The 25867-nt window shown below is 43.0% G+C and overlaps 1 protein-coding gene and 1 long non-coding RNA gene across 2 annotated transcripts in view; one reads left to right on the forward strand and one right to left on the reverse strand.

Moving 5' to 3' along the window:
* ND-B14 (NADH dehydrogenase (ubiquinone) B14 subunit) lies at positions 1-21763 on the forward strand. The gene is made up of 3 exons (XM_067128306.1): positions 1-174; positions 19501-19616; positions 21403-21763. The coding sequence occupies exons 1-3, from the start codon at positions 45-47 to the stop codon at positions 21529-21531; spliced, it is 375 nt and encodes a 124-aa protein (XP_066984407.1). The 5' UTR covers positions 1-44; the 3' UTR covers positions 21532-21763.
* Positions 21759-25867, reverse strand: part of LOC136853065 (uncharacterized) — an 18242-nt gene continuing 14133 nt past the window's right edge. Inside the window, exons 2-3 of the long non-coding RNA XR_010857308.1 lie at positions 23974-24070; positions 21759-21947 (exon numbers count right to left, since the gene is read on the reverse strand). This is a non-coding gene — a long non-coding RNA (uncharacterized lncRNA). The remainder of the gene's footprint in view (positions 21948-23973; positions 24071-25867) is intronic.

Below are 25867 nucleotides of genomic sequence, written 5' to 3' on the forward strand. Positions count from 1 at the left end.
TGGTGCTGTGTTTACAATTTGGCAAACCTATCAGCTGTTCCAAGATGGCGTCCTCTCGAGTAGCAAGAACAGTCGCTCGGCAAGTAAAACCCCTTCTTTCCGTGGATCAGGGTGAAGCAAGAAGGAGAGTTTTAAATCTCTATAAGGCTTGGTATCGTCAGATTCCTTATATAGGTAAGAATGTATGGTAATAAGTGGTATGAAGTAAGTTTACTTTGGCAAGTCAAGAGGCTCGAGTTAGATTAACCGGAACCCCAAAGCTGTTCAATCAACCCGTTCCAGGATAGGCAAGATCTGTTATTTATAGTCATGGGAATCAACTTTATGCCGCTAACGATTCATACGCTATTTTTTAGAAAATTCCTACATTTCTGGCCCATTAGGCTTTTGCGTAGGCATATTGAACTTGAAAGTAGGGTAAATGATCCAACTCGTCCCATCGCCAAGTCGGCCCATTGTGACTACCAACTCGGTCCATTGCCATCTCGGCCCACTACCAGCTCGGCCCTCTATATACCAACTCGGCCCACATCCAAATTTACTTTATTAAAGCTATTTTATATCATTATATTGTGTGTTATTTTCTTTTATTATGTTCTCTTTCGAGATCAGACCTGAGAAAATTCTCGTTTATCTCTTTCCAAGTAACTTTGTAAATAAATCTCTGAGGTAAGTAAAAACAGTTTGAAAATAGAAAGAGTAGTCTTTATAAATAATATAATGATAAAAAGTAAAACACATTGCTAAATAAATCTCTGAGGTAAGTAAAAACAGTTTGAAAATAGAAAGAGTAGTCTTTATTAAATAATATAGTAATAAAAAGTAAAGCACATTGCTAAAAGCTTCTAAAAATAATAATGTACATATTACAAAACATAGACAGCAATATGATGAGAAACTGCCTTCAGTAATTGTCTGGCCGATCTTTCATTATTATTATATTCGTCCCATAGTTTTACAAGTTGACCGTGATGTTTATTATACTTATGTTGCTGCTTTCTCAAAACCTTCCCTTCTGACAGCAGCTGCACCTGTAAATTAACTATGTTTGCCTCATCATGTAGGAGCTTTAAAAGTAAATAAAAATTAAAGTTTCCTTTCCTTGCCTTTAAGTTTATTCTGTTATGCCATCCCTCAACATCATTATTTGTTCTGATGCTCTGACCGAAGACGCACCACTTGTGAGGAGGCCATATTGCAGAATTGATCCACGTCTTTTTCACGTAATTTAAAAGGCTTATGAGTTCATTCACCCCTGCAGCTTTCCTATAAAACCTGATAAAAAGCTCTTCTATATGTTCTTGTGGCATATATGGGAGCGACAACAACTGCCTTAAAAACTTGTAAGTGCCGACGTCGTTTGTGTAAGAACTTTGAAGGCCTAATTCTTGCACTTTCCTCCATACAGCCTGGCCCCAGTGGAAAGCACAACCACGGATCGTAACATTTGGTAAAATGTCGGGAATAGCACGCCATACACTGCCTTCAAAGTCAATCAAAACTTCTTCAACTTTAAGGGCATGCCCACCTATCAGTTCTCTTATTTCACAAAGAACTTTTTTGTAGTCTCTGCACCTTTTTCCTGACATAAGCGCAAACAAAAGGGGAACTTGCTTCAATTGCCCATCATATTTCACAAATGCATGGATGCTGAACAGTTGTGTAAATGGTTTTGCGTACTATTTTAAAAGTAGCATCAGCATACCACTGCTTCGCTTTAGATAGTAACTTAAGTTGATCATCTGTGGCAAATATCAAGTGCCGTCTTTCTCCGACAGTAATGTCCCGTTGCAAAAAGTGTTCAGGAATGTGGGCATCGCTAATTTCGAAATCGAGGTCTTGCGGTTCTCGTGGTCGATTTGCCTTCCGTTTACGATTTCCCTGCCTAGCAAGATTTAATGGAGCCGGTAGACATGAAACAGGAATGGTAGGATTTACTTGCTCCCGAAGTACCTCGTCAACAATATCAGAAGCAGGGCGAAAGACGTCTTCCATTGCCTTTTGCTTTACGAGTGTACACACCTTACTTTTTACAGCACAGCTGGTCTCAGGTGGATGGCAGTGTTCAGCATGCCCTCTAATAAAAGTGTTACCCACTTCTTTTACTGTCGCCATGCATGAGATTTTTTTGTTTCTAACCACACACCGCCAATGAATACTCACGTTAGTTTTTCTTTTTAGTGTGTAAGAGTAGCTGGTGCTGTCAAGTTTCGAATTTCCTCTTTGTGAAGATGATTCAATCTTTTCATATGTTACTGTCTCCCTTGAGGGAGACATTTCCATTGGCGTAGGATCCTCAATTGAAGAACCACCACTGACATTTGACACTCCACCTTCAAAAGAATCTAGACTCTCGCTATTCACATTACTCATTGCCACTGCATCCTCAAAATATTCCGTGTTTGTGCTCGAAACTACACAAGTTTCCCCCGGACTCTGATTTTCTTGAATACACATGTGACACATCCAGTCAATATAACCTTCTTTAACAGCAGCCCTGTATTGCTCCTGGGTGATCCCACTTCCACAGGTCCGATGCTGCCAGTAGCTACATCCATCACATTACAGTGCTTGCTGTCATATGTAAAGAACACATTACACATGACATTGTGAGTACAAAGTTAATATATGACATTTCCTTCTTACTGTCCACACACACCTAACAATTGTCTCAGAGTGCAACTGCGAGGTTTTCCTCCTGTTAGGCCTTTCAAACCTTTTACTGTCAATTTCTATTTCAGCGCTGAATGGCCTTAGTACCCCAGTGCTTGGCATAATGCCAAAATTCTATACAAATCAAAATATATGTCATTGAGTACTATTTATTTACTTTAAAGGTAAATCTTCTTACCTGACGGGGACGGACAGTTTCACAGCATATCAAGCACTGGTCAGCCATGTTGTCCTAGCTGCTTGAAGTCTAGCAGTAGGTTAGTAACCATATCAATTATATAAGCTATGGTTCAGTTTCGAAAATTATTCAAAGCCTTGAACTACATATACGAAACAACTATTACAATGAGACAATGAGGCACTTAAGAGACGCTTAAGTGCTTGTATAAAGAAGGTTCCTAACCTCTCTCTCTCTCTCTCTCTCTCTCTCTCTCTCTCTCTGTATGTACTCTCTCTGTATATGCGTGTGTATCTCCCTCCATCCGGTCCCCTCTCTCTCAGTATTTCTTTCTTTTCAAACAATTATAACAATAACCAAATAATTTATAATGTTTAGGGAAACGAGTTGTCCAATAATTGTTTCTAAATGCAGTTGTTATTATAGTCATTAAATAATGTTTGGAAAGGAATAATAAAACCTTTACACCTATCATTGCGTAATATTGCTGTGCATGTGCTGTTGCAAAAGTTATACTGGACGACTTCATTTGTTCTGATCTGACCTGTCAAAAATGGGCCGAGTTGGCTATCACAAATGGGCCGACTTGGCACAGGCGATGGGCCGAGTTGGTTACATTGAATGGGCCGAGATGGTTATGGGCCGAGTTGGACCTATACCAGATCTAAGCCGGCTGTCCATGGTGAGCTAGGCTATGGCAGTTGACGTTTTCCTATAGAACTTTACCTGCTGAACAAGAATTTGGTAATTCTATATATTAGCTCCACACCTGTTTTTACCTTTTCAACTGGTTTTTTCTACACTTTTAGGGGTTCTGATACTGGCGATGCATCTGTTTGTTGTCAGCCAAATGGAATGTCCCTTCGCCGTGTTTAGTACTGGCCTGGGGGGGTTGGGTACCCATACGTTAACAAGTTATTGCACTTGCCGGACGGGATATGAACTGTTCGAAACAGACGTACCCATGCTCTGTCTTATGAAGATCGCGTATGGAAACCCCTTGTTGGATGGACTTCAAGGGTTAATTACACTCGAGTGCCAAAAATTAAAGGTAAATTCATAGTTAGCAACCAAAAAACTGCAGAAAAAGTTAAGTTAGAAGAAGGCAGTCGCCTCTGCGGAGCTACTATATATTTCTACCAAGAATTTAATGTAATGTTTTGGCGGTCAAATGTAATTAAGCTGTAAATTACCTTAGAACCGTAGCCAACGGTAAAGGGGACCCGTTAGGAATCGGGGTTTTGGGTGTGGTAAAACCCTTTCGAGAATAGCTAACAATAAGGGGACCCGTTGGCAATTTGGGGTTTTGGGTCGGGTAAATAACTTGGGAAAAGGTTTGGATACCTTATTGCCTTATTGTTGTATTTCCAGTTATATATGTCATTTGGAACACGAAAAACAAGCGTAAAAAGGACGAGTAAATGGATAGCAGGAGCCGTTTCAAAGGAACTTTTCATTCATTACTAGTACTGCTGATTCTAAGCCTTAACATGCATGCATTAGCTTTTGGTTCACCAATCAGCAGCTGCCGGTTTTCTGCACCTAGTGAGAGCTGCGAGAGACTAGCAATTGACATTTTCCTGTGTTATTTTACTTGCTGAACAAGAATTTAGAGTAATTACCTCTTGCCAGAACATATGAGCTTGCCAGGAATCTTAAGAAGTGCAGATAAGGCGCGCAGCAGTGTTCTGCCACGGCGGCGTATAGAAGCCACCCAAGTTGAAAGCGGAAATGGTAATGTTTTGTTTCCCATTTACGAAAGCTTTGAATAGTGTGCAGTGGAGCTAGAATATGGCAATTGACATTTTCTATGTTATTTTACGTGCTTTACAAGAGTTTAATTTAATATTTTGCCGGTCGGCTGCTGCTAAACTGTAATTTACCCTTGAGCTGTGTGTGACCCACTGGTACAGACGTGCAGTTTTCAAGGGTCAATTACATTTTAGTTACAGCCGACCGCCAAAATATTGTTTGTTCATGAGACTTACCTGTCAGATATATATATAGCTGTATTCTCTGTTAGTCCGACAGAATTTCAAAACTTACGACACACGCAGTGGGAGATCAGGTGGTTAGTACCCATTCCTGCCGCTGGGAGGCGGGTATCAGAACCATTCCCATTTTCTATTCAGATTTTCTCTGTCGCCGGTACTGTCAACACTTGTTTTCAGTACCTCCGTCTTGGATTTCGGATAAAACTTGGTTGTCACTTGAGTATTTGTTTGATTTTTGGTTTTGACTTGGACTTGTGGCTAGGCATACGCTGTGTGTGGATTGTTTGGATTTGCTTTGTTTTCCTGGGATTAAGATGTCTGAATCTGAGTTCTTCCTAGTTATCAGGAGTTTGCCGGTAGTGCAAGACTGTAGGTGAGGCTACCGAAAATTTGGTAGATCACTGCCTGTCTTTCGGGTTGTAGAGGCATGTTTGTTTGTTGAATGACCGTGCAAAGTGTGAATCTTTGTCGATGCTAGTTGGAGGACTTATGATTACGTATGTAGAAAGCTAAATGAGATAGGATCAGGAGGTCTTCCTCCAGAAGTGGTAGGACTCAGGGTAGTGTGTTTTCACCTATTAACCCTCCTGTAGGCGTAGCTCTTCCTAACCTGTGGTGTTGCCCCCGAACCCGGGGGGTTGTGTCTACGGAAGGTGATGCCTGGCCCAGTTATTATATCTTCCATTCGTACCTTGGGAAGCTGGCCTTGCGCTCTTCAAAGTGCTGTGAAGTGCAGTGATGAGTGTCTGTCCCCTTGTGTTATGGAGGGGGCGTCAGGTGATCGACCGTATAACGCCTCTGGAGTCCTAGACACTCTGTCGGGACTCCAGGACTCAGGGAGTGGGCAAGTCAGAAAGCACCAAGAAGATTCGGACCCCCCACCCGATCTGGCGTCCCGCCGGCATGTCCTGATGGCCTTCCCAGGCTGCCAAGGATCGTGCTCAGGGCACGAATAGCAGATTTACTTCTCTTCCCCGATTCCCCTCCTCCCGCGTGGGAATGGAAATCTCGGGATTCGCCCTTTGGAGAAGCTTCAAAGAAGGGGCCTTCATGTCCCTTTTCTACCGTGGCGCTCTTGGCTCTTCTCGGAGGTTTTGGCGCCATCCCACGCGAAGAGGACCAGGACGTCATCGGGCGATGGCGCTTTTAGGCTCGTTCGCTCCAGGAAGAAGGCTGTTAACTTCCCCTGTGAGGAAGGAAGAAGGCGTCCTGCCCCTCTTCTTCTCAAGGATCAATACTTCTCCTGAGGAGGAATCTTCTCCTATAAGTAAGCTGCTCCTAGGCATGCAAAGCAATTGAAAGCCGTTAATGGCCCAGAAGAGACGGTCTGCGTGTATGGAAGTAATCGGAAGGATTCGGCTGCCCGATCAGAGTCCAAACCTTCCCCTTCTTTCTTCACCTCACGTTCAGTAAGTAAAGTCTCATGCTTCGCCGCCCTCTAGAAGTCCTGTTGCTCAGCGCTTTACTGGTCTCGGCAGGGATCGCAATTTCCCGCTTTCTGATGCGCTTCATGCTGCCAGGCTTGACGCCCCTCGTTACGACGATCCTCTTGTTTCTCGCCAGGACGCTTCTCATGCTGTTAAGCATGACGCTTCTCATGCTGCTAAGCATGACGCTTCTCATGCTGCTCGGCAAGACGCCTCCCTTGCTGCTCGACATGACGCCTCCCTTGCTGCTCGTCATGTGCCTCCTGGCTGCTCGACCAAGGCAGCCTCCCCTTGCAGTTCGGCAAGGCAGCACTCCCTTGCTGCTCGACACGGCGCCTCTCTTGCTGCGAGCATGGCGCCTCTAAGCTGCTCGCTCTCCTGGGGCCTTTCGTCCGGATCGTTGCGTCCAGAGCTCGTCGAGTTCGTCAGGGCGCTTCGTCGGACTCTCGTTTAGACTCTTCTGCCGAGACTTGCGACCCTCTCCGGACTTCTTCCAAGCAGAAGTCCCGCTTTTGCATGTTGAGTCACTGCAAAGGACTTCGTCCTCGGTTCTTCTCCTGCCCCTTGGTTGTTTCTGTATTGGAAGAAGAGCTTTCTTGTAACCGGATCCTGCAGTTGAGGATCAGTCCTCTTCTTCTTCAGCTTCTGCAGACTTCTGCAAGTCTTGACCCCTAGGCTGCTGAAGGACTTGTTTGAGGACAAGTTTCAACCCTCTGCTCCTCGCCCTCCCCTCGCAGCTAACCTCGTCTAAATCACACAAAGTCTTCTGGTTTGTGAAGATGGCCCGGCAATCTCTCTCTATGAAGAGGGCCTTTAACAAGGTTCAGAGTGGATAAGGACTCAGGAAGGCCCAGTGCAAGACTTCTTTCGCCTGCCTCCATCAAGATTGGTGGAAAAACAGGAATTTAGTGCGAGACAGAGGAGAGGAGGTTGGTTGGAGAGTTCCTTCCTCTTCTCAAGGGATTTTGCCAGCCTTGTGGGCGCTCCAGAGGCTCTCCTTTCATCAGCGAGAAGGTGTCTGGTCTTTATCTGAGACCGATCACCATCTGAAAGGCCTATTCAGGTCTTTAGAAGTCTTCAACTTTTTGGACTGGTGCCTGGGAGTCCTGGACTTGCAGGCTCGTAGCCCTGACTCCATTAGTCTGGGAGATTTGTTTAGCGTCCTATCCTGTATGGACAAGGCGGTTAGGGATGGCTCCGAAGAACTGGCTGCCCACTTCTGTACGGGGCTTTTAAGAAGAGGCCATTACTGCAACTTCCTGCAGTCTGGTCCTCCTACTCAGAAGGCAGAATTGTTCGCTCCACGCTTTCTAGCCATCTTTTTCCCAGTGTAGTCAGGATAGCAGCCACCTTGCAGAGAAGGCTACTCAGGACCTCCTGGCCCAGTCTTCTAGACGTCCTGCAACCTTGACTTCTTCCTTAGGCAGGCTTCAGATTCAGAAGCCCGCTTCGTGGGACCCTCCTCTGGAATCGTCCTTTGAGAAGGTCCCTCAAGAGTAGGCCCTTCTAGACCAGAGCAGAAATGACTCCGTGGACCTTCAGACACCGGTAGGAGCCAGGCTTCTTTCTTTGCAAGAGCCTGGAGAGAGAGAAAGGACGGACAATTTCAGTCATCGAAGGGATACAAGATCCATTTCTCGTATTGCCTCCGTTAAATCACGAATCCCATAGATCTGTCGCCATCCTATCAACAGGAGAAGCAGCAGATTCTCTTCGACCTGCTCGAGCAAATGCTCGAGAAGAGAGCTGTGGAGCAGGTCTCAGATTTACAATCCCCGGGCTTTTACAACAGGCTGTTTCTGGTCCCGAAGCAGTCAGGGGGATGGAGACCAGTTCTGGACGTCAGCAAGTTGAACCATTTAGATTTCTGAAGGAAAAGTTAGTAATGGAGACGTCCCAGTGTCAGTCATAGGGCTAAGACCAGGCGACTGGATGGTTTCTCTCGATCTCAGGGCGCCTATTTTCCGTCCCTATACATCACTATCGAGGAAATACCTGAGATTTGTCCTGCAGGATGGGTATTCCCAATTCAGGGCCTTCTAGCCGAACAGCACAGCTCCTATGGTTTTCACGATCTTAATGAGGAATGTTGCGAGATGGCCGCCTTGGAGGAATAGGAGTCTCTTTTTTTCACAGACGATTGGCTCATTCGGGCCTCGTCAATGGCGAGTGTCTGGGAGGATCTTCACCGCGACTTTGACATGACAGAAGTCCCTACGGACTTCTGGTGAGATTCCGAAAAGTCCCATCTGGCCCATTCAGTCCATCGTTTATCTAGAGTTCAGATGGATTCAGTGAAGCACCGAGCATTTTCCGTCTCAAGAAGACAACTACAGTGTTTAGACAAAGTTTCAGCCTTCCTGAGAAGAAACATGCTCGGTGAGGATGGATGAGTCTGCTGGGGGCCATTTCATCACTGGAGAAGTTTGTTTTCCCTGGGAGACTGCATCTCAGACATTCAATTCTTCCTTGCAGAGAACTGGCAGGACAAAGGAGAATCTGGAAGTTTCTCTGAGTATTTCATAAAGGTAGTCACCGCCGGTGGTGGCTCGATCCATCAGAAGTTGGCAGAGGCCTTTCTCAAACTTCAGAACCCGACCTGGTATTTGTTTCCGGCGCATCCATCTCGGGGTGGGGAGCAACTTACTGAGGAGGGAAGAAGTGCTCGGGCACCTGGGAGAGGGAAGAGTGTCGGGCACCTGGAGGGAGACAGGTGTCTGGCACATAAACACCTCAAAGGGTGGGGCGATTCAGTTGGCCCTTCTTTTCTTGAGGGGCCAGTCACGGGAGCGCGGTGTCCAGAATCCTTTCCGGACAACACCACGGCCCTTTCATACCTCGAAACAGGAGGAACTCACTCTAGGTCCCTGTTAAGCGCCAACCAAAGGACGCATCCTTCTGTGGGCTCAGGCCGAAATATTCGTCCTCACGAGGTTTGTTGCAGGCGTAGAAACGTCCGTGCGGATCTTTCTAAGTCGGCAGCGGCTGCACTCCGACGAATGGACCCTACCAAGAGGTGTGTCAGGACTGTAGGCTTTGGGAGCGTCCTTGGTAGATCTACGCCCGCAACTTCCAAGGCGAGGGCTTCCTCTTTGCTCCCCTGTTCACGACCCAGGGCGCTCTCAGTGGGCGCTCTTCTTTAGGATTGGTCGAGAGTGGGCGTGTATACCTGCTCCCATTACAAAATCATCGGAGAAGTCAGGAAGTTGCGTCGTCCCGGAAGGATAAGGATGACGTTAATCGCCCGTTTTGGCCTTGAGGAATGGTTCACAGAAGGTCGCATGTCCTTCCTAGTGGACTTTCGAGATCTCTGCCCATGAGTCGGTCTGCTCAGACAACCCGCCGAGAAGTACCACAAAAAACCTCCCCGCTCTGTCTAACTGCATTCCAGACTATTCGAGAAGCTGGCCAGAGCGAGAGTTTTCTAGACCAGTGGCCAGCTATTGCCAGGCGAGAAGACTCTCTTCCAGTAATTTGTACTGTCAAGTGGACCGTCTTTAGGAGATGAATTGTAGAAAGAAAGGCATTTCCTCTACCACATTTCCACAACCAGATCAGATAGCAGACTTCCTCTTATTTCTGAGGAGTGATGTTAAACTAACTGATCCCGACTATCAAAGGGATATAGAAGTATGCTATCATCTATTTTAGGCATAAGAAACTTGGATCTGTCTAACAACAAAGACCCTTCACGATCTAATCCAGATCCTTGAGCCTCGAGGGTGCCGCAAACTAAGGACTCCTTCTTGGAATTTGGATGTTGTGTTACGGTTCCTGATGTCCAGTTGATTCGAACCTCTTAGTTCTCGTCATTGAGAGACATTACTAGAAAGAACTATTTTCTAACCGCTCTAGCAACTGCAAGGAGGGTTGTAGTGAACTATAAACCTTTAGTAGACATATAGGCTTTAAAGGATATAACGCAGTTTGTTCTTTAAGCCCTTCCTTTTTTAGAAAATGAGAGAGCCACGTCCAACCCTTGGCCCAAGAGCTTGAAATCAAAATTATGGCTGAAATCTAATTCAAAGAGCCAGAGAGAGTCCTTTGCCCTGTTAGAATCTCAAAAGTCTACTTAGACAAGGCGAAGGAAAATCCGAGGCCCCTCAGATAGTTTATGGTGTTCAATAAAGACGGACTTACCCTATGGCAGAAGAGATGCTCTGGCTTTCTTTCTGGGGATCACGATTAAAAGCCCATTCATGCACTGTCAAGACACCTGATTTTAAACTTCTGAAAGTCAATGCTCACGAGGTGAGAGCGGTTGCGACAGTGGCTTTTCAGAAGAATATATCCTCAGTAACATTCTAGGTGCCACATTTTGGCGTAACAACTCTGTATTCCTTCACACTACCTGAGAGATCATGAAGGCGACATATGAGAACTGCTTCGCTAGGACCATACGTTTCACAATTTTTCCTGGGAGCGGGGATGACCTCATCCTATCCTACCTGAAAATGGTTGGATAGTGTTTTTATGGATTTACAATTTAGGTCGACTGCCTGTGGCGGGCTTCCCACTCGTTAGCTTTAGTTGCGTTATCTAGCAGATTGAAGCATGGTCAGGTGGTTGGTTTTTACTTGATTTTGCCCTCATTGTATGGTCAATATGGTCTAGTCACATTGTGGTCACGCCCCGTTGACAGATCATCTGGGAACTCACCAGCTATACAGGTCACACCCCCCCTTGCTGGGACTCTAGTTAAGCAGAGCAGACTTGGTGACAGTAATCAAGTCAGCTATGCTAACAGGTAAGGAACCAAAGTATCTTTCACCTACATGAGTGTGTTTCCAAATCTATTCTGTCTGTACCCACCTCCAATGGTGGTATTCAGCCTATATATATATCTTGACAGAGTAGGTCTCATAGACTTAAAATGATATTTAATGATAAAATAAAGTTTTTAAATATCTAACTTCCTGGTAATTACGCGTATATAAAAGCTTTATCCCGCGATTCGTGTATACGACGAAATTCAAAATTAGCGGCAATCGCCGATGGATGAGTCAGGTGGCCATACCTGGCGCCCTCTACCAGGTAACTTCAGAACCATTCCCAATTGTCCTCAGAAATTCCCTGCGTCGTTCTATCAACCGTTGGAAATTCGCTCCTACTTTGGTTGCTACTACAATTGGTGAAGTACCCATTACTTGTTTTGGTTTTCGTTGATGGCTTTCGCTGATTTTGGATAACTTCCCTGGATTTTTAGTTCTCATTGTTAGCCTATCTGTTAGGTTTCTGACTGACACAGTTGTTGTTCTTTGTACTTGCTTTCAAGATGGCGCTGACCTGTTGTTAGAATGTGTGTTAGAGATGCAAGAACCGGCTTTCAAGGCTGCTCTTGATCCCACAGTTTGTAAGAAATGCAGAGATCATGTGTGCACTTGATGATAGATGGGAGTGCAGAAAGTTTGTCCGAGAAAGAGTGGAGAGAGTATATGATCGCTGTGAGGCGATTGGGAAAAGGACAAATTAGGAGGCTAGATCTTCGAAAGTGTCCTTTCAGCTAGGTCTTCTGATGAGTCAGAGTCCTTTCTAACTTGTCTGATACTAATATTCCTGATCCTAACCCCTAAGGCTTTAGTACCCGATCCTCCTGCGGTCGGGAGTAAGTAATCCGTCTTTAAAGGATATAATGGCTGCTATTTGGCCATAGAGGTTTCTGATCCTTTCTTCGGATGGGAAGTGATGTGAGGACAATTAGTTTGCAGCAAAGAAAGTTCGGTGACAGTGGTAGTGCAGTGGAGTGCGTCCGTTAGTGTCTGTCACGCTCCTGGCCTAGACCTCTTCCATGCTCCCACAACCCCTGGGAGAAGGGCGTGGAGCAGGCTAAGGGAGGTGAGGCGATTGAACAGCGTGACGGGCGTCCTCGGCGATCCTGTTAGCGCGTCCCGGAACGCTCCCTACCGCCGCGGAAAGAAGCGCGAGATGAGGGCGTCGTCTTCTCGGATGACACTTAAGACCCAGAGGCGTGGTTGGGCGTCAGTCACAAGAGAGTCTAGACTGTCAGAGCGCCAGGTCCCCTTCCCGCTCAACAACCCTCTTCCGCAGCAAATGGAGCTCTCCAGAGGGTCCTGTCGGGAAGAAGGCAGTGATTTCTGCGCCTAAACAGGCGTGAGCATGGCACAAATCGGAGAAAGGCGTACATGACTTCAGTTCAGCTTCTCCCCGCCCCCAGAATGGGACGTGTCGCAAGCTGCGTCACCACCTCTTCATCAAAAGATCCCAGCTAGAGTCTCGAAGTTGTGGAAGCTAGTGCAGTGCCATCTCCAGTTGTTTCCCAGCAGCAGCGGCACCTCAAGTAAAGAAGTTCTTGTCGGAAGTCCAGCAGTCCACTAGTCTCTTTTTGACTCTTTGATACGCAGGACTGAAGAAACACACAGAAGGAATCTGGGGCGTGGCACAGACCCAGAGAGGGTAAGGCAAGAATCAGAACAACAAGGCTAACAACCAGCAAGGCGCCAAACTCGCGGCAGAGTTGCAGCATTCATAGGCCTTCCCGCAACAGAAGCCGCCCACGGTATTGGGAGGAACAAGGATAGCCAGCTCCCTGCGTAAGTTGGGCGCATCGTGGCGCTGCCAAACCTTACGATTCTGCGTTCCCTCTCGTTCGACCCCGCCGGAGCTGGCGGATCACTTGGAAGATCTGGAAGAGGAAACTCAAGAAACTCTTCATGCAGCTGATCTGAAAAGACTACTTACTCTTTTGGCCGGACTTATTTCCTAACAGTTTTCATCAGACAGCCGTACCTCGGAGTCCTCCTACTTAATGTTTGATAGGTGAACCCAGAAGTCTTCCTCATTCAAAGAAGACAGTGTTGACCAAATCAATGAAGAGGCCTTTAGACACTGAATGATTGGATTTTGAAGAAGGAACAAGGAAAGACAGCACCACTTTCCCCGACAAGATTGGCTTCTAGATCCAGGCGTGTAGTGCTGAGACTGGGAAGCTCTCGGTTTAGAATTCCTGCCTCCTCCCAGGACTTCTCAGACTCGTTGACTCTTCACGGAGAACAGCTACCTTCAGTAAGGTTCTGTTGGTCCGCCCGGAGTTGGATCATTTGCTGAAGGCGTCTTCCAGAACTGGCCAGAGTCTTCAGCTTGATGGACTGGACTCTTGCAGCTCTTGCAGAGGTTTCAGATCAGAAGAATGACACGCCAAATGCACTGTGCCTGTCTCGATAAAGCTGTAGGGGCCAGTCGGTCGAACTTCTGCCCCTTTTCACAGCCAGGTGTTATCAAGAAAGCAGGCTATGTTGTGTTCGTTCGTATGGTCTGGGTGACTTTGGCTCAGAAATCTGAACTGTTGTATCTCCCTTATCTAAACAGCTCTTCCCTTCAGAGCTGGTTAAGGACTTATCAGCAGCCATGCGCAGCAATCAGCATGAGATCAGTCACGGGACTGCTGGGAAAGTTCTTCCGGCAAACTTTTAGCCAGGAAGGACAAGGAAGCTCCTCTGCAGCGTCAGCCCTTTAGTGAGCCGCTAGGAAGTCAGAGAATGGCTGCTGGAGGACAACCGTGGGGCTTCAAGCAACCGATCAGAAATGATCACAACAACCTCCAGACACAGAGTGGGGCCAGGTTATCCCACTTTTGGCAAGGAAATTATAGACAAAGGGGGAGCGGATGTATGGACAGTCGAAGTTTTGAAGGGAAGGATACAGATTCCCTTCTAAGGAAGCCCCCTCTTTCACAAGAACCGTTGGAGTTGACAGCTGCCTCAGGGGAGCAAGGCAGCTCTTCAGGCAATTGACCCAGATGCTATCAAAGCAGCAATAGGAGAAGTGAGACACTCGTCCAGAGGTTTTACAACAGACTTTTCTGGTACCCAAGAGCCGGAGGGTTGGAACCAGTTCTGGGCGTAAGTCACTGAACAAATGCGTAAGCAAAGTCAAGTTTGCCATGGAGACATCTCGTCAGTCACAGCGGGCACCAAACGGAAGACTGGATGGTTTCAATAGACCTACAGAATGCGTATTTTCGCGTGCAATTCACCGAACTACAGAAAATATCGAGGTTTTGTGCGTACAAGGACGGCCTATCAGTTCAAGAGCACTTTGTTTTGGACTAAGCCACGGCTCCTTCGTTTTCTCTCGAGTGGCACATTGACGTAGCTCTGGTTACATCTAAGATGGATTTTGATGTACCTGGGCGATTGGCTAATCAGAGCCAGATCGCCAAGCAAAGTGTCTGGAGGATACCACAAGTTTACAATGAATTTGTATAACAATTAGGTCTGGTAGTAAATCTAGCCAAATCATGTCACGCCTTCCACAGGACATCATCTACCTGGGGATGAGGATTCAGTCAGTGGTTTCGGACTTTCCAGCCCGAAGCGGCATTCTAGATTGCTTAGAAAGGTGAAGCTCTTTCTAGGAGATGGACCTGTTAGGCGAGGGAGTGGATGAGTCTGCCAGGGACCCTCTCCTCGATCGAGTTAGTTGCGTCTCCCCTGGGAAGACTACATCTACGTCCTTCAGTTCCATCTGTCAGCTATTGGAAAAGGGCCAAGATCTGGAGCGTGGATTCCGATCCTCTGGGAATCAAAAACATTTGAGTTGGTGGAACGACCCCAAAAAACTTCAAGTGGGCCTCGAACCAACAAAGACCCGACTAGTGTTGTATTCAGGCGCGCCGGACATGGGATAGGGTGCAGCTGAGAGAAGCCGAGATCTCTTTCGGAAGTCTATAGGAAAACCCATCAGAAGAATGTGTATAAATGTCAAAGGAACTGGTGGCCATTCATCTTGCACTAGTCCACTTTCAGGAGAAGGTCAGAACAAGATTGTACAGGTCAGCGCAGACAACACCTGCGTTGGCCTCATCAGGAAACAGGGTGCTTTCGTTCGTTTTTCCTTTACGAGGCAGCAAGAATCTCCTGCTGTGGGCAGAAGCGAACAACCCAACTCTGATCACCGCTTCCTTAGAGGAGAGAAGAGCGTCAGGCGGATCTTCTCAGCAGAGGAAGACGGGTTCTCACGACAGAATGGACCTTACATCGCGATGTGTGCAACAGGCTTTGGAATCTGTGGAGGCCGTCAGCCAGACCTCTTTGCGACACAGAGAGCAGAGGTTACCAGTCTACTGCTCTCCAGTCCCAGACCAGGAAGCAGTAGGCGTTGGGCAGCCTTCTCATGGTGGGAGGACTAGACATATACGCTTTTCCTCCATTCAGATCCTAGACAAGTCATGAAGAAGTTCAGAGAGGTTGAGCAGCGTCGCATGACCCTGATAGCTCCATTTTGGCCCATGAGACCATGGATCACGGAGGTGATGGAGTGGCCTAGTAGACACCCCCAGATAGTTGCAGCAGCCGAACGATCTACTCAGACAACCACATGCAGAGAGATACTATCAAAATCTCCTCGCTCTCAACCTAACTGCCTTTCGACTATCGAAAAACTGGCAGAGCGAGAAAGGTTTTCAAGGAAGCTGCAAACCATCGCGAGCGAGGAGAGCGTCCACGCCAAGGTGTACCAATCAAAGTGGGGCGATTTTCAGGGAATAGTGCAGGAAAAACAACATTTCCTCTTCCAGTACCTCTCTAACTCAACTGGCAGATTTTCTTCTGCATTTAAGAAACCAGGAAACCTAGCAGTATCTACCATCAAAGGGATACATAGCATGCTTGCTTCCGTCCTGAAATATTGACGTGTCGGAGACAAGGACCTCCACGGATCTCATAAGGTCGCTGAGACAGTTAAGAGGAAGGACAAAACGACCCCTCTTGTGGAATTTGGGCGTGATCCACAAATTTTAACCTCGAATGAGGTTTGAACCTCTCGACAAGGCTTCATGGGAAGGATCTCACTAAAGAAGACCCTTTTTCCTGAGTACGCTATGGCTACAGCCAGAGGGTGGAGAACTACAAGCCCAGCAAGAAAGTAGGCTTCAATGGGAAAAATGCAGTCTGCTCATTCCAACTTGGTTTTCTCGTAAAAGCAGGGAGCCCTTCTCAACATGGCCCAGATCTTTTCCATACCAGGGCTGTCTCATTTAGTAGGACAGGAAAAGAGAGGCCTTTGTCAGATAGGACCTAAAATTTTATCTACAAAGGACCAGAAACATGAGAGGTCCAGACAGATCCTCTGGTGCTCAGTGAAGAAACCAACCGTTACCCTTATCCAAAGATGCACTGGCGTTCTTTATCAAGGACTTAATAAGGTCACCAAGAGTATGACGAGAAAAGCTTTCAATCCTCGAAGTCAAAGCGCACGAGGTAAGGCTGTAGCAGCCGATGGCTTATAGACACAACAGATTATGGGAATTGATTTTAGGCGACTTTTGGCGAAGCAAATCTATCTTCGCCAGTTATTTACCTGAAAAATTACAGACCCAATATGATTGCTGTTCCCTGGGTCCGTGCGTTGCCTCAGCGCTTAAGTAGTTGGAGAGAAGTACTACTACCTCTACCCTATAACCTTTTTTTTTTTGTATTATAACCTTGCCTTTTTCTTGATTTGAACTCTGGGTTTGTCTGTGAAGGTTGTTGCAACCTTCCACAGTCTGGGGTTACAAGTCTAAGTTGGAGTTTTATGGAGTGTATTTAGTGATTTTAGTGGGTCAGGTGGTCAGCTCTTTGTCCATGGCTATGCCAGGATACTTAAGGTGGTGGTCTAGTCATATTGGGTCGAGGACGTGTGACAGCCATAGAGACTCTACAGCCCCTGGATGGAGTCGCTGGGTCTCTCAAGAATGCCCAGGCAGATGAGGCAGAGATAATTATGAAGCCAGCTTCATATCAGGTAAGAACCAGAGTATGTTTACAGCAGCTAATTTTTAGTGTTTAATGGTATACGAATTCCCAGCAGTGTTTTGGTTCTCTAACCCACCTGTGTTGTCAATCAGCTATATATATGTAACTACCAGGGAAGTTAGATATTTAAAATGGTATTTCATTATAAAATAAGTTTTAAAAATATACTTGCCTGGTAGTTACATATATAAAAAGTCCCTCACTCCTCCCCTCTGAGAACAGGGCATGGAATTTCTGAGACAATTGGGAATGCTTCTGGTGCACACGGTAGAGGCGCTCAGGTATGGCCCACCTGACCATCTATCGTGATTGCCGCTTGGTGCGAATTTCTGCTGCCGTGCCTTGCTGACGAATCGGCGGGATAAAGCTTTATATGTAACTACCAGGTAAGTATATTTAAAAACTTATTTTATAATGAAAATACCATTTTGTTCATACTTACCTGGCAGATATATATATTCATAGTGCCCGCCCACCTCCCCTCAGGAGACAGTGGCACTAGAAAATCTGAATAGAAAATGGGAATGGTTCCTGATACCCGCCTCCCAGCGGCGGGAATGAGTACTAACCACCTGATCTCCCACTCGTGTAAGATTTTTGAAATTCTGTCGGACTAACAGAGAATACAGCTATATATATATCTGCCAGGTAAGTATGGACAAACTTTATTTTATCATTTTTAAATTCTTGTTCAACAGGTAAAATAACATAGGAAAACGTCAATTGCCATAGGCTAGGTCACCGCAGACAGCCGGCTTAGAATTGTGCTCTGAACACTTCCAGAATATGAATTTGAATGCACCCCCATCAGCATCAGTGAGACTTGTGCCCCCTTTACACAGCTTGCCGAGACCTCTACACTTCTATCAAAGCAACTGTTTTCTTCTAAATTATGAAATAATGGCACATTTCCGATTAAACAGAGGTTCATTAAGGTTTAGCCATACGTGCTGCTAACTTACCAACCATGACGCTCTCGAAATTTTTACTTAAAATACTTTAAAAGTAGACGAGTGACTCTGTCTCGAATTTGCTGAGTCACTTGTGTAAACAAATTGCCTATTTCCTGTGTTAAATCTGCAAAAAATTTGTACCTATAGACGGGTATACAGTCTCCTTTGCATCAGTGGTAAACCCCGGCGGCCTTTGGGCCATGGACAGGGAACTCTAGCGAATTTTTGGGACGCCAGAGTGCTACGGGTCGAAATAGTTAGGTAGCTAAACACCAGAATAAGTAGGTAATTTGAGTAAATGTATTGTGTTCATGATATGCATTTGAAAATATTCATTGTTGTTGGAACAAATCAGATTCCAGAGACAAATTTAAATGCTTTTGCTCTGAACATTTTTAGCGTTTTCCTATTGTATTTTTTATTTATTTTTTAATATATATTACGTAATTACGTACAGTTTAGTATATATATTACATACATATTGTAAGTTTTGTCAAATATAATGGTGTTTTAAGCAATAATTTTGGATTTAAAACCTTTATTTCAGTCCTGTATTTTGACGCCATGGCATCTTGACTCTCGTACCAATTGTAGATAAATTGTCATACTCAACTTTCTTGCAATTTTGCCGTAGTAAGATTCATATGTACACGTTACATGTCTCAGAAATATACATAGTAATATGGACTTTAATAAATGGAACATCCTAACAACAAAATACTACATTTGTATCGTAAACAATTCACTAATGCGTCGTCCGGTCTCAGATGTTTTTGACAGCCAGATGTACAATAAGGCTGGAAAATTGTTCCCGCCACAATTTCGCTATTTTGATGGAGTATAGTGCTGTAAGCAACCATTCTCACATATTTTAAGTGGTATTTTGAGTGAATTTAGAAAAAATGTGTATAATTACAATCAAATAAGCACAGTGGAGCTTCAGTTGTGATTTCAGTAAGGATAAAACCACGGATTACCATGTAAAAATGCATTTCAGTTCAACCGCTTGAGCCAGGTCGAATTCCATGTCTCAAGTAGCATAAGCAACAAAATGTTTTATTACAACTAAAATCGTGAGTAATATTGATAAACATTACATATATACGTAATTAGTGTTCAGTGCACCATTAAATGAGCGCTGGGAAGGAAGTGTCCAGGCGCCATTCGAGATGCATCAGCATCTGGGGGGAAGCCATATTGGATTCAAAATTGCCTTGAACACTTATTTTACGAAGACTTCACGTGCTTATTTTAGTTCATATGGCAGTTTCCTGTAGCTCATTTTGTTAATGAAACTTCAATCTTTTGAAAGGTTTTCTTAAAACTTTAGTTTTCTTGTCGTTTCACCAGTTAAATATTGAGCATAAGTAGGTCATGCACTGTGGGCCTTCTCTCTTTTTAAGATTCAGTTTGTGTGACTGAAGCTGTTTCACATAGAGTAAAGGTATTTTATGATTGTCTAAAAGCACTTTTTTCTGTAATTTGTTGATATATTAAACTTGATCTTTTTTATTCTTTCAGTTTTAGACTACGACTTCCCAAAATCCAAAGAACAGTGCCGAGCAAAGCTAAGAGAGCAGTTTGAAAAGCATCGTGATGTGAAAGATATTCGTGTCATTGATATGCTGGTCATTAAGGTGAGCAAAATAAAACCAGTTAAGTATTAAGGAAAGCACATTTTTTATTGGTAATATTGATCATTGGATTAGTAAATTAGGCAGAATAATGGGAACAATGTGTAATTTTAATTAACTTCATATTTCCATACCTGTGCATATGTGGATCTAATCAATGGGTTTTTATTGCCCTGTAGTTAATGTAAAATATAAGGAAGTCAGGTGGAATCAGAATTTAACTGTTAAGCAAAAAATGAGACATTAGGTGGAATAGGAATTTAACTGTTAAGCTAAAAATGAGACATCTGGTACCCGTTTGCAAAGTGGAAATTTTAGGGCTTAATCTCTTTAGACTTGAACTGGAAAGCTTGTAGTGCATATATAAAAGCAGAATAAAGTGTCAAAACCTAGCAAAAAAAAAAAAAAAAACTAAGTATCTAATACAAGTTGGGTGATTGACCCTGATATGCAAAGCAGCTGTTTAAACTACTGATATACTGTATTAGATAACTCAGCAGTAGAAACATACTGTATTTACCGTGATCTTCAGAATCTGGATGATGTCTTTAAAATTTTACCCAAATTAATTATCATTATTGCAGCCTAACCTTGTGAGGTAGGATTTTTATCCTGTGGTCTGGCTAAACCATTTTTTTTTAACCAGCATGCCCAAATGCCAAACTGAAGTTCATAACATTTATAGGGCTAGTTTCCCCAAATTAAGTGTAAGCTGAAAATGGTGAACCACCTACATCAACATCATGCACTGGTTATCTAGTGCAATAAAGATACAAACAAGTTTATTAAGGCGAGTCATTAATCCAAATGACAACTTGAGAAACAGTCCCCATTGTCCCCATTAAGAACTGTCTGACTTGTACAGTACAGTATTATTAAGTTTAAGAAGTCTTCCTCAAGTACTAAAGAACCCCTTCCATGTGTTGTGTAAGGTATGAATCTTTATTACTGTATCAGTCAAGTAATTCTACATGCACCTCAAAACATCATATGTGACACTACAGACACCACCCTACTTACGAACATTCAGCGACAAACAAATGGGATCGCAAATTAAAATGTGGCCAGAGCACTCCTATTTGCCATCCATAAGTTCAAATTTGGTTGTGCACACCCATTCTGTACTACAGTACTGTGTTTTAGGATGAAAAAACATACAGTACTGTATTGTCTTTATATCGTACTGTATTTGAATAGGCATGAAGAGTACAGTAACCAACTTACAAACAATGCAACATACAAACGCCTGTCTGGAATGTAACTCGTTCATAAGTAGGGTGGTTCCTGTATTGTAGAGGGTTGTGTAATGCAATACAGCCATTCAATTTCGTTAACCAATAATATTTTTCATAGCAATCATATCTGCAGTGTAAATTTTCAGCAGCTTGTAAATAGGCTATCACAAAATATCATCTACAGTAGTTCTAGCTTTTACAGGTTACGTACTGGTACTGCCCTCAGTTCTGTTGTAATAAACTAACTATTAATCTCCAGGTTCTTGCTCAGAGGAGATGATTGACTGTGTGGCAAAAGTAGTTTCATGAATTCAGAGATTTTAATTATAATCTCTGTACAGCTATACTCCACACAATTTTAATTATCTGTATAATTATATTCTATACAATCAAGTGTGTTTGACTCCTCTTATTTTGGCCTTGTAATTTGTATAAAAATACCAGCTTTAAAAAATTTGTATTTTTTAGGTATACAAACCAGAGCTTAGTTTAATATGATTATTCCTCAGTGCTCTTACTCTTTTTAGGAAATAAATTTTTTTAATCTATTTCAGGGTCAAATGGAGTTGAAGGAGACAGTTGAAATTTGGAAGCAAAAGCATGGAATTATGTCATATTGGAGGGATTCTGTTGATCCAAAACCAAAGGACTTTCTTAGCAAATTCTTGGATGGCCATGAATGATTTTCAATATTTCTAAAATCTAGATTTATGAAATTAAATTAAAATGCAAAAGTTTTGTCCATATTCCGTTGGGCTTATTTGTGTATATACACTGTAAATATATTTTGTTTTCTTAATACAACTGTATCTGGCTTGAAATTTCATTGTCACTTGCCCAAGAAGTCTTGTTAGAATTTTCTTTGGACGAAAATGGATGTAATGTAGATGGTTAATAAATACATTTGAGATAAAATGTAGTTTTATTTGAAAAAAAAAAAAATCAGCACAGTTAAACTTAAGAAAAATATAGAAAAATAATCAAAACTCTACAAAATAAATCCTTTACGTGGACTTAAAAGTAAATGATCCTTGGATTCAAACTGCATGATTAAAAGATATCTAGCGATTACTGTTCTGTCTGGACATTCAGCTCTGCCCTGTAAAGAAAATGTATATATAGCATTAAAATCATATTACATAGGTTTCAACAGGCTAGTCATTAAACATTATAACTATACCCCCAGCTTTACTAATGAGTGGTGGAAAATTACTCCCATATAGTGTACCTATTAACAGATAATAAGCTATGACTACCAGTAGCATTAGTTACAATTTTTATTACCAATTTTCAGTGCTTTGCAGCATCTTATTTAATTTCTAAGTAATATGTATTGTAAGCACTAAAATAGTGCACATTAATGTTGTTTCAATATGATATTCATACATTTGTACTGTTTCAGTACAGTATGGCCCTCAACTTTTTTTTCAAGCCAAAGAAATTATCTCTTTCATAAAGATAAAAAATTGGAAAACCCTTAAAAAAAAAAAGTCATGCTGAAGCAAGGAAACATTTCACTTGAAAAAGTAAAAAAAAAAAAAAAAATTAAAACAGCCAAAATACAGTTGAAATCCACAAAAATGACAGTGTAAATTCATAATTTGAAGCCATTACAGTTAGTAGTTTCAGCTTGAATATTTACTAGATCTCACATGTCAAAGTTTTCAGGCTGGCAGATCCTCTACAGACTACAATGAAATCTGCATTTTACCCATAATGGTGTGCTGTTTGCACCAGTGCTCACAAGCAGGCGCTGTGTCCAGCCACTCCCCATCTCCACCACCTGTTTACCATGGATCTTTTAAAGTTCTCTCTACATAAAACAATTTGGATTTAAATACAGTATATTTTGTTACCAACATACCTTTTAAAGTTGTACCACTATATAAAGCAATTCAGATTCAAATACCATCTTTTACCAACAGACCTTTTAAAGCTATCCCACTACATACAACAATTCAGATTCAAACACCTTTTGTTGGTTAGTTAGTTAGTTATAAATGATTTGTTTAACCAGACCTCTGAGACCAACAGACCTTTTAAAGTTACCCCACTACCTAAAACAATTGAGATTCAAATACCATTTGTTCTCAACTTACCATTTAAAGTTGTCCAACTACCTTAAACAATTCAGATTCAAATACCAACTACAGCACTATGCAATGGTGGTTTCATTTACTAAACAGGCATTTGTTGAAAAGGTGTAATTATGTAATACCGGGCATTACAATTGTCAAATTCTTTACTCTGGCGATTATCATCTAATACTTCAGACTTTCTCTCCATATTTTAATATCAAACACTGAAGGGATGTGTTCTTTGGAAAATTTGGAGGTATGAAATAATCAGCGCTCGCAGTTTACAAAAAAAATGATTGGCTTGCCTTACATAGCAACACATTAACATAATTAATTAGTGCTTGTGTTTGCAGGTTTTAAGTGTGAGTAAAATGCATGTACATTATTTGAAGGAATCTGGTAAAAAATTTTATAAACCGAGAAAATTGCTAGGAAACATGCACCAACACCTATGAAAACAATACCATGCAGTAATCGTATAATTTTATAAACGGAGTAAAGCAGAAAACACTGACTTGGAAATGAAACCATATTACTGTATAGTGTAGTCTTCAACTTCCTCAAACTCAATGTATTGTTCAAGTAGTGGAATATGTTTGAAAACTAAATTTTAAAAATGTCTTTCATCAATATAAAAAAAAAATCAGATGTGACACTAATTACATTTGTATACATATTTGATATGATTTACAAATGACATAAGCAGAGATTAAATATAAATGGTATGTTTACTATAATATCTATAATATTGTTGACAATACGGTTCACTAATGCAGTAGATACGTTATTGTACGTATAACATAAATGAAGAACAATCCAGCATAAAGTGAGGCAAAATTGTTATTATTGCTCCTTTCATCTCTTTTATTCTGAAAATCCAGAGGTCATGTCAGGAGTCAGTTGTAGCATCTTGCAAATATTTACCATGATGTTTCTCTCCTATTAAATGGAGCATTAAAATACTTGATCCTTTGTTAGGCAGTATGCAATCTGCAAGTGGATAAAAATGTTTGCCCAGTGAACCATACTACCAAACATCTACAATACCTCAGTTGTTGTGAAAAGTCATCCTCAATGTTGTCATCATCCCAGTTATCCTCCCAAACATTTGTTATTTCTGGATCTTCCTCTCCTGCTCCCCAATCTGCCAAAAAATTGTTATTCACATGAATACTGTATCTTCTAAAAATTATATTTCTGTAATTTTATTACTGTATAGTATATTTATTAAAAAATTAATACTGACAATGTCTGAAATGTACACCAATACTAGAAATGTCTCTATTAATCTTTTTAATAAAAAAAAAATTCCACAGGTATACACACAGTTGTTGCTACGTAACAAGATAGTTAATTGGTGGCAGGCACTTGAGGGGGTGGAGTTCCCCTACTTGACTGCTAAAAGCCAGCACCTTTTCTTCAGCTATGGTTGAGTTAAGACAATTCACTGTGCTCTGACTGACCAAAGTGGAGACTTCTTTCAACTTTTTTTTTTATGTATGGTGTTTGTGTATTTTTGTTCACGGTGAATTTACAAAAGTGCACAGAGGAAGGCTGAAGGATGTAAGCGGGTGTTTGGCTGCTTTATGTCTTCTGTGTGTTAGCATTTTCCTGTGAGTGTGTGCTGACTATTCTCTGCAGTGAAAGTCTGGCAAGAAATACAGGGGGGGCCAAACACATTCGCCAGTGCCTTCAGAGGTATACTTCACCCTTGCCACTGCTAAATCTTTTCAGCTCCTTCCTCCTGGACTCCCCTCACTCTCTCCCTACCACTTCAGCTCGTTCTCCTCTGAGGATGGGGGGACGTACATGTAGGTACCCAGCAAGTGCTCTCTGACAGTGCTGATCCAAGAGCTCAAGTCAAGGTGAGACCATGGTGCATGCTTGTAGTTTGCCTCTCCCTATTCCTAATTCACATGCAACTTTGCTGGAGTACTTGCTGTGGATACTATTTTCCTCGGTATTCACATCAACCGCCTAATGCTGCTTTCCTGCTAAGGAGCTCAATGCTGCTTAGCCTCCTGCTATGTTCGTTATGATTGTGAAGATACCCATGAAGTATTGTGCTCAGGCATACTCTTCTGACACTGCTACCTACCTCCACCACGAAACCGAGGTGAGTAAGAATCATGGATGGAATAAGGCAAAGAAAAGCGAGCAGGTATCTTCTCCTCCTCTTCCTCAGAGTTCCCTGGCACACTCAACTTTAGCTAGTATGTCAGAGGCAAGGGAAATAGCTGGAGGCCAGGGAACCTTCTGATCTGTAGATTAGACCTCTTGTGCTCCAAAACACATGTAGCAAACAGATCACAGCAGTTGAAGTGACGGTCTCACTTCCCAGGGGCAAACCCTAGTTTGCTTATTACATCTGGCATAGGCTGTGGTCACTTTCCTGAGATCTTGCATTAATGAATGAACAAAATAATCTTGTGTAAATCTCTCCAACTCAGCCTTCATGGGTTCTATTCCTTAACACACCAAACTTCCCAGACAATCACTCTGGGAATTGTGGACAAGAAAATCTAATTTACAGGTGCTGACTGGAATACACCAAGCATAATGCTAACAGTAGTCAACACAGCTGGGTCATTCCTTATGATCAGCCAAGAGTGAACTACTGGAAAGCTCTAAGTGACCAGCCATGAGCACTACTGTACACATGCACACCAGAGGAAGAGCCAAATGAACTGGGCATGCTCTGGGTGGGTGCACAACCAGGTGCATGATGGCCCCCACTATACCCAAAGGTATCATGTAACAGAGATCTGTTGTGCATGAACTACTGATCCTCACATACAGGTCACAGAGAACGGAATACCCCTACAGGTTTGTATTCTCCTAGGATCTATGAAGACATCATAAGCACATCCATTCATGCAGTAAAATGGCAACCAGGTTGTCCATCCCCTTAAGAAAAACAATACACATGCATATGCTGCAT

This window comes from Macrobrachium rosenbergii, chromosome 26 (assembly GCF_040412425.1).
Source record: "Macrobrachium rosenbergii isolate ZJJX-2024 chromosome 26, ASM4041242v1, whole genome shotgun sequence".
NCBI lineage: Eukaryota > Metazoa > Arthropoda > Malacostraca > Decapoda > Palaemonidae > Macrobrachium > Macrobrachium rosenbergii.